The 14,579-nt window shown below is 60.5% G+C and overlaps 6 protein-coding genes across 6 annotated transcripts; 2 read left to right on the top strand and 4 right to left on the bottom strand.

The window, feature by feature from the left end:
* Positions 1 to 11: 11 nt before the first annotated feature.
* On the top strand, positions 12 to 503 carry VTJ83DRAFT_4833 (uncharacterized protein; the record flags this gene model as incomplete). Its single annotated transcript, XM_071011366.1, has 3 exons — positions 12 to 126; positions 193 to 427; positions 485 to 503. The coding sequence occupies 3 exons, from the start codon at positions 12 to 14 to the stop codon at positions 501 to 503; spliced, it is 369 nt and encodes a 122-aa protein (XP_070866283.1).
* A 134-nt stretch (positions 504 to 637) lies between these two features.
* Positions 638 to 1,698, bottom strand: VTJ83DRAFT_4832 (uncharacterized protein; the record flags this gene model as incomplete). The annotated part of the gene is made up of 2 exons (XM_071011365.1): positions 638 to 1,151; positions 1,217 to 1,698. 2 exons carry the CDS (start codon positions 1,696 to 1,698, stop codon positions 638 to 640), a joined length of 996 nt encoding a protein of 331 aa, XP_070866282.1.
* Positions 1,699 to 2,151: 453 nt separating this feature from the next.
* Positions 2,152 to 4,159, bottom strand: VTJ83DRAFT_4831 (uncharacterized protein; the record flags this gene model as incomplete). Its single annotated transcript, XM_071011364.1, has 2 exons — positions 2,152 to 3,844; positions 3,930 to 4,159. The coding sequence occupies 2 exons, from the start codon at positions 4,157 to 4,159 to the stop codon at positions 2,152 to 2,154; spliced, it is 1,923 nt and encodes a 640-aa protein (XP_070866281.1).
* A 785-nt stretch (positions 4,160 to 4,944) lies between these two features.
* On the bottom strand, positions 4,945 to 5,874 carry VTJ83DRAFT_4830 (uncharacterized protein; the record flags this gene model as incomplete). Its single annotated transcript, XM_071011363.1, has 1 exon — positions 4,945 to 5,874. One exon carries the CDS (start codon positions 5,872 to 5,874, stop codon positions 4,945 to 4,947), a length of 930 nt encoding a protein of 309 aa, XP_070866280.1.
* A 993-nt stretch (positions 5,875 to 6,867) lies between these two features.
* Positions 6,868 to 8,430, top strand: VTJ83DRAFT_4829 (uncharacterized protein; the record flags this gene model as incomplete). Its single annotated transcript, XM_071011361.1, has 2 exons — positions 6,868 to 7,126; positions 7,193 to 8,430. 2 exons carry the CDS (start codon positions 6,868 to 6,870, stop codon positions 8,428 to 8,430), a joined length of 1,497 nt encoding a protein of 498 aa, XP_070866279.1.
* A 1,127-nt stretch (positions 8,431 to 9,557) lies between these two features.
* VTJ83DRAFT_4828 (uncharacterized protein) lies at positions 9,558 to 13,184 on the bottom strand (the record flags this gene model as incomplete). Its single annotated transcript, XM_071011360.1, has 1 exon — positions 9,558 to 13,184. One exon carries the CDS (start codon positions 13,182 to 13,184, stop codon positions 9,558 to 9,560), a length of 3,627 nt encoding a protein of 1,208 aa, XP_070866278.1.
* Between the last annotated feature and the right edge of the window lie 1,395 nt (positions 13,185 to 14,579).

Below are 14,579 nucleotides of genomic sequence, written 5' to 3'. Positions count from 1 at the left end.
CAAGAAGCACCATGGCGGCGATCGGCTCTCTCATCTTTTGCACAGACTGCGGCAACCTCTTGCCCCCTTCCAAGGGCAGCGAGAAAAACATTCTTCACTGCGATTGCTGCGGAGCTGAGAACAGAGGTTGGTCTCATGCTTGAGCAAAACCATGACGATGAGAAAGCCTCTAACCAATGCGGATGCGACCAGACCATCCGTGGAGGACGGTAACCACCAGGACAAAGCCGTCCGACTTCCCATCGGCCCTGCGCCAGAAGCTCTCCATCGTCCAAACGGTTGAGAGGCACAAGCTCCAGACGGAGAGGATCGACGCCAACACAGAGTGTCCCAAGTGCGGCAAGATGGGTGTTCGCTACTCGGAAGTCCAGCAGAGGAGCGCCGACGAAGGCTCAACAATCATCTACAACTGCGACTGCGGCAACAGGTAAGATGAAAAGAACCCCTTGTTTTTATTTGATTCGGCCCTGGCTGACTGGCGCAGATGGACCTTGAACAACTGAGGCTTCAAGCCTCCTGAAAAAGGAAACGACGAATCCAGACCAACCCGCATCATGTATCATGATATCTCTGCGCTGCCAGTGCGCTCTAATAGCTCTTGTCTCTTGAATACCCCCAACGCCAGTGTCAACCCAATTCAAGCCGTCCCCGCAACCTGCGGGATCAGGGCATACTCCGTCTCGTTGCTCTTCTCGTACTCGGCCATGTCCAGCGCCACAATGACGCTTTCGCGAACGACCTGCACCTTGTCATCCAGGAACTTGCGCAGCGTCTCCTCGACGCCCTCCTCGTCGCCAAGGCTGCCCAGCGCCTCGGCCGCCTCGTGCCGCACCATGCTCGCCTCGTCGAGGTTGCTCAGCGTGGCCGTGAGCGCGGGGATCGACGCCGGGTGCGAGAGCTGGCCAAAGACGAAGGCGATCTCGTGGCGGAACAGCGCCGACTTGTCTTGCAGGCCCTTGGCGAGGGCCTGCACGGCGGGGACGGCGGTCGGGAGGTCGGGGGGCGACGCCAGGTCGCGCAAGGCAAACATGGCGCGGTACCGCTTGAAGAGAGGCAGGCTTGTGTCCATGAGCGTCTTGCCAAGCTCCTCGACCGACGGCGCTTGTTGGTCCTGGGGCATGGGCGGGGCGGGGTCGATGGACGCGAAGTCACTGGATGTAGCAAGCCTGGTCAGCGTTGCCCGAGACACTGGTAGCAGCAGGATAGAACAACATACCTCTCTTTCAGCTTCTCCGCCTTCCTCCCCTCTCCGTTCTCCCACTCGATCCTGTCAATAGCGATCTCGCATGTCTCCTTCACGGAGACATCCTCCCCCTCCTTGTCCCGGAACTTCCTCAGCACATCCAACGACTGCGCATCGCCCAGGGCGCCCAGCGCCTCCGCCGCCTCGTGGCGGCACATGGGGTCCTCTGAGAGATTCTCCAGCACGCGCGTCAGGTGCGGGATGGCCGCGCCGTTGCCAGACTGGCCCAGGCAGTAGGCGAGCTCGTGCTTGAGCAGGGCCGATGGGGAGCTAAACGCCGCGGCGATGGCATCGATGGCGGCGAGCGATTCGGCAGACTGCGGTGGGTTTTGCTTCGCAAGGTGCTTGAGAGAGAAGAGCGCGCGGTAGCGCACCGCGAGGGGCGTCTCCTCGGAGGCGAGGGACTGTCGAAGGGCGGCTATCGTCGCGAACGTGTCGGGGGCGGCAGCTGTCATTTTGGTTCCTTTGTAGATGCTTGCGCTAAGCGGGCACCTGGTCAGACTGTGGTGAAGTTCGTTTCAAGTTCAACAGCTTGTATGGGTGTTTTTTTTTTTTGTTGTCTTATCCACCTCGGAGCTGGCAAGGCGGAACCGCGCTGTACAAAAAGTCCCTGTAACAAAGTCGGCCGACTGAGATCTCCGAAACGCGGGGCCAAAATTTCAGGTCAAGTTTGGAGGGGCATGCGGAGATAAGGTTGACGATAAGAATGCGCATTTGTTAACCCGAACCCTCGTGACATCAAGGTGCCAAGCAGACCATGAAGAGGTCAACACTGGTCCGGTTCTTTCAGGGACACGCACGCCTGGTCGACAAAGATATTTTTCTTGTACAGTATATGGCATCTAGATGAGTTCACTATAGAACTTGTACTCATATACAAGCTGTTCCGTCAGCCCGTGGCCTCCCAATCATCCTCCCTCTTCGCAACCCGCAAGCAGTTCGAATGCATTGGTTGGGGTCTTGACAGAGGGTTGCGAGGCGGGATGATTTCCATCTCCCGGCGACATCTTGAGCTTTTTCTTCTTGGGTTCCCCTTGGGTTCTCTTGTTTGGCTTTCCGACTGCCTTGATAAGTCGTATCATGTCCTCATCTTCAGCAAAGAGGCTCTCCAGGCAACCCAGACTCGCGGGCTCCCGTAGCCCTCCGAGCATCTCCAGGAGCGTCATAGGCGTCGGATACTCGGACAGCGGAGGTAGCCGTGATAGCCACGCCGTGAGCTGGGAAACTCTGGGTGGTCCCGTGGTTCCTGGGTGCCGTGCCACAAAGCCCATAACCTGGCAGAGCATCCTCAACGAGTAGTGCGTAGCCTGTACCTCGGCGAGGAGGTGTAGAAAGTCCCACGATCCCGAATCCAGAGTTCCCTTGGTGAGCTGGCTGAGCACGTCGAGGCTGATCGGTCGACCTCTTCCGCGTTGCGATGTCATCAAAATGTCCAGGTATATGGCCAGCATAACCCAGACCCGGTCCCTCTTGTCCAACCGCTCCTCGAACTCGGACAGGACGGTCAAGAGCAACTCGGCAAAATCCTCCGCGTCCTGGGTCCTAGTCATCTCAACACGCAGGCCGGATGACGCGGTTTGCAATCTCCGCATCTCAAAAACCGCCGACATCTCCCGCCGCGCACCCGGGATCGACCGGAGCATTCTATACGCCAGTTGCCGGATTGGGGTGCTGGCCTGCCACGCGCTGGTCCTCGTCGGACAGTCGAGCAGAAACGGCAGAAACATCGTCACCTCCGCAGCATCCTCTCCTTCCAATGCTGTGTCGCTGTTGCTCTCGATCCCAGGGAGCACGGCCAGCACGATTTCGGACACCCTTGGATCCAGCGTCCCCGACATCTTCTCTGCCAGCTCCGGCGCCACCTCGGGAGAGAGGTACTGCTCCATGAACTTTGCGTACTCCTTTTCTTCCTTGTCATCCTCTTCGGATTCACCCTTCCGCACCTTCGCCGCCGCTTGCTTCGCGGTGAGGAAAGAGTCCCTGCTGACCTCAAACGCCAGCCTGGAAAAACCCCGTGGCTGCATCCCCATTGTCATCCCTAGCCGTCGGCAAATCTCCTCCGGTCGGTATACCCGCGCCACAAGCCGCGAACTCGTGGCGTCGCCGTCGAGCTCGATGTCGCCGAAGAAAACGACGCTTCCGCCTCCGCCAAGGTCGTGCACCAGCAGGTCCGTGTCGGAGGTAAAGATTATGCCGCCTCCATGCTTGCACACGTGCCGCGCGCAGAATCCGTCTGCTTCGCCGGGGACGGTGCGAACGAGGGGCCCGAACGTGGACGAGGCGCGCAGGGCGTCGATGATGGCCGGGACGAGGAAGGGCGGAGGTGGCGGAGCGGGGTGTGTGGTTCTCCCATGGCCACCAGCAGCTTGGGTATTATTTGTGCCAGTGGGCCACGATGAAGTCGGGAACAAGTCGGCCGCTTGGCTTGTGATGGCATCGGTGGCGTGCCCTGGCTTGTTCCTGTCGCCGTTCCTCGGACGGGGGACTCCGGCTGAAAATGCCGAATGAAATTTAACCAGGTCGCGGGACAATTTGATCAGCCGCTGGATACGTTCAGGGCGTTTGTTGGAGGGAAGGTAGCTATCGAAGTAGATGGCCGAGCTAGGTTGGGGTTGTCCTCAAGAGTGAGTGTTACCTTGCGTGTTTCTTTTCCTGTGGGGAAGTGTTCTTCTTCACAAGTACATACACAGAGAGGCCATAGATCTGGACACGCTCCAACCACGCGATAGCTGTGGTTCCCAGCAGTTCGTAGGATGGCTGATCCAGAGGGCTGCGAGACTGTTTTTGAACGGCTCTCAGGCAGAGATTCAGTATGTGGTAGGCAAGCGCGGGCCCATCGACCACGACGTCCCCCGATTCGAGGGCTTCGCGCGCCGCATACGGCTCTAGGTGCCGTTTCAGACTTGGGATACCCATCGCAGATCCGCCACGACGGTGCGTCTAGGATATGCACCGGCGGTCGACACCTACGGAAGTCAGCGTTGATCCGTCCTCTGGGATGGATGATGACGACGAAATGGAAAGAAATGAGCCAAATGAACCAGGCAATTATGTACCATGCGATTTTGTTGGCACACCAAGGTCCTCATCCAGAGGTTCGTTGGGATGCCGATGCTGATGTGATGCGAGGTTGAAGAGGGTTTCAAACCCAATCACCTCAGTGTGTCCTTGAAAAAATCCAGCTACACGCCCCACGGCAAGGCTAGTCACAGCCGCCGCCACTGACACTGCGATGGTCAACAGAAAATCCTTTCACCAACACAATGTAAGCGATATCCGGCCAGGAGTTTGAGTGAGACTTGTTTCGCTGCCCATATCCTCTGTATACATAGCAACACGGCTGTTCTACATGTTGATGTGTGGTCTGTCTTACCATGCTGCAAAAAGCCAATAGTAAACCCTCCTCCACCTCAACCATGCCGATGGTTCAATTGTCTGATTAATGATGTCGCTTTTCAGCGTTTGATTGAGATTATATAGGTGATTCGTCCTTCTGCTAAACGCATGAGCTCATATCGGACCTTTCAAAAGGAAGTTCTTTTCCTGTCTGACGACCTGAATGGAGTATGTGAGAAGCCCGCGGCTTTTGGAGAAGAACATGACTGTTGAGAAACCTCATGCACAGCCCTTGTAGCGGTAGTAACATAACATCGTTGGCCGTGATGTAGGTCAAAAGGTAGCCCTGGAGAATGTTGCGCTGACTAGATGACAACCTTGATCGGTCGCCGGCGCTCCTCTTCCCGCAAGCCTCCGACAATGGCAGCATTGACGAGCAGGCACTTGGCTTCGACGGCTGGACGCAACATGGATCGCACAAACTCCATCGTCACGCAGAGCAGGTTCCACACACCGCCACGGTCCCGGACGGTGCGTTCATACATGGCTTGCAATCCGTCAAACTGCAGCCACTCAGTGCCGGAGCCCTCATGAACATGCCCAAAGATGTGTAACCTCGGCCGGACCCGCCACAGCTCGCTCAGCAAGTGCTCGCAACCGATTCCTTGGAGATCGAGATGTGCCTTGGGCGGGCCGTGCGTCACCAAGATGTCGACCCCCTGGGGAACCGTCCCTGTCCAGACATTCTCGCCTCGGGGATACTGGAAGGCCCAACGGCCCAGACGAGGCGACCACGGGCTGCCGTAGATGCAAAGTTGGCGACCGTTGGTGCAGGTGACCGTGGTCGCTGCGTTTTCAAGGTAGATGATATCCCCCCAGTCAACGGCCTGCCGCTCGGCCGCCACGTCGCTTGCCTTGTCGTGTCTCTGGCCGTCGCAGGCCGGGTCCAGCAACATATCGTGGTTCCCCGCCATGACGACCTTGATGGCGTGAGGCTGGGCGCCCAGCCAGCGTAGCTGAGCCTGTAGTTCGGCCAAGGTGCCGGACTGCGTCAGGTCGCCGGCGTGAATGAGGACGTCGCCCTCCGGAAGCTTGGGCTGGCTGTTGTGTGTGTCCGAGACGCAGACCACCGAGACGGGGTCGACAAGAGGCTGCGATGGTACCCTTTGGCGCCGTGTGTAGAACATTTGCGCGAGAAAGACGCAGGGTCTTGCGAGAAACCGTTCCCAGGGGCTGGGCCGCCGACGGTGCAGCAGCATGTCAAGGTCGTTGAAATTCCTGGAAAAGAAAGTCATGGTGGATCGAGATTGTCGTCTGGGTAAGCAGAGCGGTAAGAAGCCCAGGCGCCCGTAGGTTCAATTGTAACAAATCTACCTAGAGGATATCTAACTGGCGGATTTTATACATAGGCCCCGACGCAGGATGCACCAGGCAGCGACGTAAACAGTTACTTGCCCACCACGTATCCTGTTGGATGTCTCAAGTTGGCGGATAAGACACGACGCCTACCGTGACCCCTGCCGGCCAGCGAGGCTGACCGGGCGGAGGACGAACTTGACGGATGCCAAGAAACCAAGCATAGGTACTATAGGTAGCTGATTGCTTTGGTACAGAGTCGGATAACCAAGGTAACTGTGCCAGGACGAAGAGCAACGACGCATCTGCACATTCAGCCCACTATCGATAATCACCTGATTGCTGACTCTCTTGGAACTTCTCTCTAGTAGTATCTCTCTCTCCCACTTTTTCTTATGCGTTTCCTTATCGTCCCCTGCCTTTGACATGACCCAGCTGTGAAATGCTAGGCTAGCCCGGTCCCGTTTCTCGGCGTAAGATGGACCGGATGAACTCGACGTCACAGCGATGCGAACATTACGGTAACGTTACGTAGTTTTTTCTTCCCCGGGCGGTTGTCGCGGGCCCGCTTAGTCAACTAACACGTGCCCCGTGAGGCGGCCACCCGGAACTTCGATTCTCCAGTCGGGCCCTTGTCCAAGAAAGAAATCTTCTTTTCTTGGGACCAGACACGATGACTTGGATCTTTCCGATATCCAACCCCTTCTTCCCAACACCACACCTTGGGCACGGTACCAGCTGACGTTGTTCAGACATCGTTTCGGTTGAAACTGTAAAGTCTTTTTGCGCGCCCCACTTCAGCGTTGGATGGGCCCGGCCGGCACCACCCTTTTATCGGGGAATTTCTGGACATCGAATTTTTCTTGACTTGCTCCCTCACCCAACCCACCATCCCCAGGCTCGGACACGCGGGGAAAGCCCAGTGATCCACGATGCGCGGCACTCTCATCTTCGCGGGCTCGTCCTGCCCAGAGCTCACGGACAAGATATGCCAGAACCTGGGCATGGCTCGCGCCGACGCCGAGCTCACCCAGTTCTCCAACGGCGAGACGAGCGTCCGCATCTTGACTAGCGTTCGAGAGAAGGACGTCTTTGTCGTGCAGTCGGGCAGCCCCAAGATCAATGACACCATCATGGAGCTGCTCATCATGATTTCCGCCTGCAAGGGAGGCTCGGCCAACAAGATCACCGGTATGTCGTCGCCGCCGTCCTTGCCCGGCTCGTCCCCGATACGCCGCTGACGTCTCGCCTGCATAGCCGTGCTTCCCTACTTTCCCTACAGCCGCCAGTCCAAGAAGAAGTCTCATAGAGGAGCCATCACTGCTCGGATGCTGGCCAACCTTCTGGACGTCGCCGGCGTCAAGCACGTCGTTACGGTCGATCTCCATGCGTCCCAGATGCAGGGTTTCTTCAGGTGTCCGGTCGATAACCTTCACGCCGAGCCTCTCATCGCCCGCTGGATCCGCCGGAACGTCCCGAGGTGGCAGGAGGCCGTTGTCGTGTCCAAGAATGCCGGCGGCACAAAGCGGGTGACGTCGCTCGCCGACGCCCTCAAGCTCAACTTCGGCATGGTCACCACCGACAAGAGGCGCGGCAACAACATGTCGGCCAGCATGACGGCCAGCATGATTTTCGACGGGCCGGCGCGGAACCCGAACCCCGACGCCGCTGCCAGCCAGGCGCGTGCCATCGATACCTCGGAAACCGAAGACGGGACCCCGGCGACCGACGCCTCCGATGCTCGTGGCGACGCCAGCGCCCCGGGCTCGCCGCGTGTGAATGGCAACGGTACGCACTCGAGCGAGTCGCCGTTCCGGCGCTCCGATACCACGCTCTCCCAATCGTCGGCCATCGACGAGATCGACGAGGACTACGAGGCCGACGGCCTCGAGTACAACGACCAGCGAGCCCATGAGGTGACGCACGGCAGGCTGGTTCAGGGGCATGTCGTGCCAGACGACTTCCCGTCGCCATCCGTTTCCGCCGTGGAACCCTCGGTGCACGACGAGGACCCCATGATGCTCTCTCACGCGTCCTCCTTCTTCTCGCCCCAGCCCCACGCGCTGGGAGGATCTGGGGACGCAGGCGCCAGCTCGGACGAGGAGGACGACATCCTCAAGGATCCCAAGGTCGAGCGGACCATCACGCTCGTGGGCGACGTCAAGGGCCGGACGGTCCTGATCGTCGATGACATGATTGACAAGCCCGGGTCGTGGATCGCGGCAGCCGAAACGGTGGTTAAGCGCGGCCGTGCGAAGAAGGTTTACTGCATCGCGACCCACGGCGTCTTTGGCGGCGACTGCCTGGAGCAGATGGAGGCCTGCGATTGCATCGACGCCATCGTCGTCACCAACAGCTACCCCATCCCGGAGCACAAGCTGCGCAACTCGACCAAGCTGGTGGTTCTTGACCTGTCGTTTCTCTTGGCCGAGGCGATAAGAAGGAACCACTATGGCGAGTCCATGTCGCCGCTGTTCCAGCATCTGATGGATTAACCAGGCCCAGGTCTTCTTTTTCCCTTTTCGTCTTGTTCCCTCTTTGATGTCTTCGGCCGTGACGCCGGAGGTTTGAGTCTTGGCAGCATTCAGGCGGTTTCTTTAGAAGGTCGGTATTGGACAGCGTTGGCGTTGGGGCGATACAAACGGATGGCGGCGCTCTTTCTTTGATGACATATGAACGACCGCAACGCAGTAAGCAGTTTGACGAGACGGCATGGCGGCGAGCCAGATATCGAAAATTGACGAGTCACGCCCAGGCCGGAGCTGCCATAACGCATCCATGTGATGATGTCGAGCGCCTCTCTCACCAGCCGAGAGAGCCGTTCTCCTCGCTCGATGGGATGTTTCTTCTTCCATCCCAGGCCTTTTTTTTGTTACCTCATCCTTTTCTCCTTCACCAACGATGCTGTCACTTACGACAGCAGGAGCGTTGTCCCAACCCAGGGCATGTCTCTTAACGGAACGTTGGAAGATCAACTTTGTCCGAGATAGAAGGCCCCGTGCTCCGCTCTTTTTGAGTGGCTTCCGCAAGGTTGATGGGCATGGGGCAAGAGAACTCCTCGGTACATTTTTTTTTTTTTGTAAACAGCAAATGTGCATCCTCCTCTTCGCCGTTGAGGTGGTGGTATATGTAAGGACGGAGCATATCTACAGCGGTAGACGAAACGTCTTGTTCCTTGGCTGGGCTAGCCCATCCGCACAATACAACCATCATTCATCCCGCCCTATCGCTTTCTTTGAGTAAAACCATGTGGTGACCAGGTGGGAGATGATGATCCCCATCCAACACATGTCCATGTCGTTGCTCACACGGGGAGACTGTCACCTATTGTACGCCCCAGTCTTGATCTAGGACCACACAGGACAGGCTGTTCCGCCCACGGCGCCTCTATCCATATCCATGCCGCCCAGATGGCCGATCCCCCTCAAAACCCCATGCACCCCGAGAAAGTGTGCTGCGCAAGATAGCAACGACATGTCCGCAGATGCAACAAAACGCAAACCATCCCTGATGCAAACGCAGATGTCTAGGCGTACGACAATGATTATTTCCCCCGGGCCCTGCCCCGAATAGGTAGATCCCCTCCAGCCCTGGCCGTCCTCTTGAGCCTTGCGACTCGCCTTCATGTCTTGACCCCGCTGGGCTCCGCCAGCAGCTCCCCCGCCGCAACGCCATGCAAGTCCTCCAGCAGCCGGGCAAACTCTTCCCTCTCGCGCTCGCGCTCCGCCGCGCCCACGTCCTCGAGGAGGTCTTCTTGCTTCCACGACCCGGCGCCCGCAGCGTTGCCTCCTTGGCCTTGGCCTTGCGCAGGGCCCTGAGCATGGGGCTGGGCGGGTGGCGGTTGATGATACGGGCCTTGACCAGGCTGGCCCGAGCCGTGTCCTGGATCGTGCCGAAAGCCTGGATGACACCCCTGAGGACCAGCCGCAGGACGAGCAGAAGGAGGCATTTGCCGAGCTCCACCCGCAGGCGTCGACGTCGTGGTCGTCCCTGGCGCGCCTGCGGCAGCAGAAGCAGCAGGAGAAGGAGAAGGAGCAGTAGCCGTCGCTGGCGTGGTGCGCCGGGCGTTGCGAATGATCCGCCACGCGCGCCGGAACTCGTCGCGAATGCTGACGATCCCCGCGTGCGTGACGGTGCGCGCCACGTTGTGGTCCAGCTCGAAGGGATCCTCGATGGCGAAGAGGTAGCGGTAGCGGACCTCGCGCTTGCCGCCGTCGGGGCCGGCCATGCTGGCGGCTGCGAGCTGGGGGGTGGTGGCGGCACCCGCGTTGCCCGACCGCTGCGGGGCGCCGTCGGCGAGGGTGGACGGGTTGTTCGCCGGCGAGGCGTTCGGCGCGGGGGCCGGCGCGGGGGCCGGCGCGGCGGCGGCGGACTGGACCTCGTCGACGACCGTCTTGGCGCCGGTCCAGCCCTTGGCTTGCTTGGTCAGCAGGCCGCCCGGGGTGCGCAGGCTCAGGACGTCGCGGCCCCAGTCGAAGCTGCGGCAAGGGAGCTCGGACATGGGGCCGCCGCCCTTGGCGTAGTACTCGAAGAAGCCGCGGAGGAGCTCGCCAACGGTCTGGTGGTTGTTGGTGATGGCGTTGGCGTGCGCAAGGCGCGAGATCTCGGCCTCGTCGCGCCAGAAGCGGATGTCGCGGCCTTGGAGAAGAACGGTTTCCTCGACCTGCCGGGGGCTGAGGTTGGGGTCGACCGGGCGCTGATGCGCGAGGTGCTGGAGGTTGGGCAGGACGAAGGGCTGGGCGACGTTGACCAGGTAGTGGAGCATCATGAGGACGTAGCCGTAGCTGCCCAGCGTTCCGCGGTACGGGGTGTTGATGCGGCGGACCTTGGCCCAGTGCTTGACGAAGAGCACGAGCGGGCGCACACGCGGGTCGCAGTTTGAGTAGCACCGCAGGAGGGTCGTGTTTTGGACGGCGAGATGGGCCGAAAAGTTGACGTCGCACTGCACGCCAACGCCCGACTTGGGGAACTCGAGAGCGCCGCTGTAGCGGTCGCGTGGCTGGTTCGGGGCTGCGGCGGCCGGGTCGCCGAATTGCCGGATATCGGCGAGGAGCGCTGCCGCTTCGGGCGACAGAGGTATGGTGCCGTTGGGATGGCCATTCGCAGAGGGGGACGCGCTGGGGTCGCGCAGCAGGTCGACGTACCGGCGGACCTTGGCCGCGTCGTCGTCGTCGGCGTACACCCCGTTGGCCAGGCATGTCTCGTACTCGTGGGCGAGCTGCAGGCTCTTATGCTTGCGGCCGAGGGCCCGCAGGTTCGTGACGTTGTGGGCCTGCTGGAACTGGCGAACCTGGGTGCGGATATCGGGGCTGGCGATGCCCTCGATGTAGTAGTGGACCAAGTCGGGCAGGATGACATCCAGCCTGGCGCGCGAGTCGTGGCCGCCCAGGTCGTGCAGGAGCTTCTGCGTCCTGGCGCAGTAGCTCGAGGCAGACTCGTTCGGAGCCTGAGCGTGGATGAGGATCTGGAGCGACGGCACCTTCTTGAGCTGGTCGGCGGCGATTTGGAGCTGCTTCTGGAAGACGAGAGGATCACGGCCAAAGTCGGACCTGTGCTGGAGGCGGCTCCAGTTGATGACGGCGCCCTCGGCGGCCATCTCCCGGGCCTTGTCCCTCTCCTGGAACGGCCGGGATTCCCAGAGCATGGCCATTTGCTCGCCTTCCATTTGGGTGAAGACGCCGAGAAGGGTGCGGCGGCAGCTGGGGTTGGTGGTCAGCTCGTGTCGGTTGAAGGTGCGGTACGACAAGAGGCGCTCCCGCAGCTTGCCATCGGCGAGGCCGTCGACGAAGGCCAGAATGACCTTGTTCAGCAGCAGGATGTCGTCGGGCGTGAAATCGGTAACGCTCGAGTGGGTGATGTCGCGGCCTCCCACCTGTCGGAGAAGCCGCTTGGCCGCGCTGTAGTACGCAGGCAAGGTTGCCGCGTCGGCCTGCTTGAACGCCTTGAGGCGCTGATCGACGTCGAGGGGCGCCTGCTCTTGCGATGGAGGGTCGTTGTTCGGGTTGGCGTCCCCGACCGCGGCCGGGTCCGAGTCTTCTGGCGCCTCGTCCTCATCGCCGCTCTCGGCGGTGCCCTTCTCCCACTTGGCGCGTTCCGCAAGAAGAGCCTGGCGAAGATCCTCCGAGGGTTTCTCGCAGACCTTGATGATGGGGACGCGCGTTTTGGTGAGCAGGCGGGCGCCGAGACCGACGTCCAGGAAGGCCTTCTCGATGAGCCTGGGGATGTGGGAGCCTGGTGCGTCGGGCTGGACCGGCGACAGAGGCGAGAAGATGCCCAGGTCCATGTCGCAGCCCTTGGTGGCGAACCCCGACACCAAGCTGCCAAAGGCCCTGAGCTGCACGCTCTCGATGGGGAAATCGGCGAGGCCGTTTTGGGTGCGTTCGTACTCGGCGATGGCCGCCCGGGCGAGGTGCTCGAGATTGACGCGGAACCGTTCCTTCTCGCGAATCTCGTCCGTGTCAATCTCTGCGTTGGCCACAACGCCCTGGCAGAGGCGCTCCAGGAGCTCGGCCTGGGCTGCCGGGTCCTCCTGACCGGGGCCCGGCCGGCCGGGGTTGGGAAGGTCGGCGCTCCCCTGTCGAGAATGCAACGGCTCTGTCCCGTCAAGATGCGCCGGAGGCATGTGCGCCATGCCCGTCATCGGGTATGGCAGCCTCGGGTCCGCCGGTTGCTGGTGGTGATGGTAGCGGTGGGCGTTCGGCGACGGGCCCCAGCCGACGTGGTCCGGAGGCGGCATCGGCATGGGGCCGTGGTAGGAGAGCGAGGCCTGGTGACGAGGCCTCGAGGAGAACGGCACGCCTGTGGGAGGGGCGCTCGGCGGCGGGTTGTCGCGGCCCGAGGGCCGAAACGTTGCCGAGTGCGGCGGCTGCGGGACGCGGGAGTGTTGCAGCCCGCCCCGGTGGTGCGAAGGGTGGTGGTAACCTTGATGGCCCGTGCCCGGGTAGGCCCTCTGGGAGCCGGGGAACTGCGGTCGAGGGTCAACCGGGATGGAGAGCTGGGCCGACATTTGCCGACGCTGGGCCTGGTTCGGCCGCTTCCGCGTCTTTGGCGCGGCGGCCGGAGCGGAGGAGGGGTTGGCAGAGGGGTTGGCAGAGGGGGTGACGGGAGAGACGGCCAGGCTGGCGGGAGGGCCGCCGTCACGGCCATGGTTCGGCGCCGGGTCGGCAGCGGCATCCCCGGCGTGGCTGAGGATCAGCCTGCGGACCCGGTCCTCCAGGCCGAGAGACTGAGGATCTTGAGCATCTGCCATTGCTTCCTGGGCGAGACGCGGGTTGGTTGGCTGGCGACGGTCGATGGGCTGATGATGAATGGGCCTCGAGGGCGCTGAGGCGTGCAGAGAAGATGATGTTTGGTGAGGAGAACGAAGACGACGGAGAAAACAAGTCGAACTAGGTACTTCTATATCTTCCTCCCCCGAACTGACGTCAACCCAACGTCAACAGCGAAGAGATCATAGCAACAGCCCTCGCCGTGGCTACGCAGGGTAGAGGGAAACGCCTCGTGGTCGCCCGGGCGTTTGTTACTCAGCGTTCGCCAAAGTGCGAATTAGAGCCAATTCTCTTGTCGCACCGACGGCAACCCACAGATCCAACGCTTCCACCCGAGGGATCAGATGTCGTAAAAAAGAAAGAAAAACATGGACCGGGTCCGTGAGCCCTGAAGAGGAGGGTGGTCAATGAGAATGGTGTCGGTGATGAGGCGCTGGGAAGAAGAGACGCGGGGCATTGGCTGGAAAGCCCCCCAACTTTCCGGGCCCCACGAAAAAAAAGCAAAAAACCAACAAACAATGAAAAGAGGGAAATGGTGAGGACGGTAGAAGCTCTGCTGAATGCTGTACCTTATCGCATGTTGAAAGGCTTCGAGGAGAGCGAGCCAGTGTCCATCATAAGAATCGGGTTTGGGTATGGGACTGCAATGAGGCCTGCTGCATCTGTAGAGTGGAAGTGGGAGAGAGAGGCCAAGAAAAGGGCTTACCGGGTAATGCAATCTGCATGCAGCTACCGAATCGGTTCCCGGGTCTCTGGAGCGCGACAACGTTCGTACCGTAACGAAACGTCGAGCTCCCGTCATACCTCCAAGGGCCCCTCATCCAGCGTTTGACGCAAGATTGCGCAAGACGATACTCGCTGCATCGCAGAAAACAAACCACAGCCGAGTCCCGTCCAGCCGCCCCGAAGGAAACCAAACGAACCGTGCAGCCGTTGCAAACAGCGTGCTGCGTGCAACGTGCCCGACGGAGCTGGGTAACTACCTTAGTTACTGTGTATTTGTTGATATTCCACTACCGGGCAGGTCACCGTATTTCGGGGTGCTTGGCGCCAAGCCTTCTTTGTCTTGGCCCAACCGGGGCCGGGAACGGGACTGGTCTTGTCCCGCGGACCGTCCTTGTCTGAGAGGAAGCGGGAGGATCTGCAGGCAGCTCTTCATCGCTTCAACATCATCCTGCGCTCGTCTTCCATCTTCCATCGCCGTTCGCATCCGCATTGGCGCCTGCTGCCACGCTCGTCCCCGAACCCGTCGCCGACTCCGAGCTTCATTTGCGACACCCTCTTGATTGGCCAGCCCTGCGCATTTCCCATCAACGGCCGCACCCGCGTGATCCAGCGCGGCCATCTCCCCATGACGCGCTTCGTGTGAACATCCG

The sequence above is a fragment of the Remersonia thermophila genome, chromosome 4, assembly GCF_042764415.1.
Source record: "Remersonia thermophila strain ATCC 22073 chromosome 4, whole genome shotgun sequence".
Lineage (NCBI taxonomy): Eukaryota > Fungi > Ascomycota > Sordariomycetes > Sordariales > Chaetomiaceae > Remersonia > Remersonia thermophila.
This window is presented reverse-complemented; position numbering and strand designations above follow the sequence as displayed.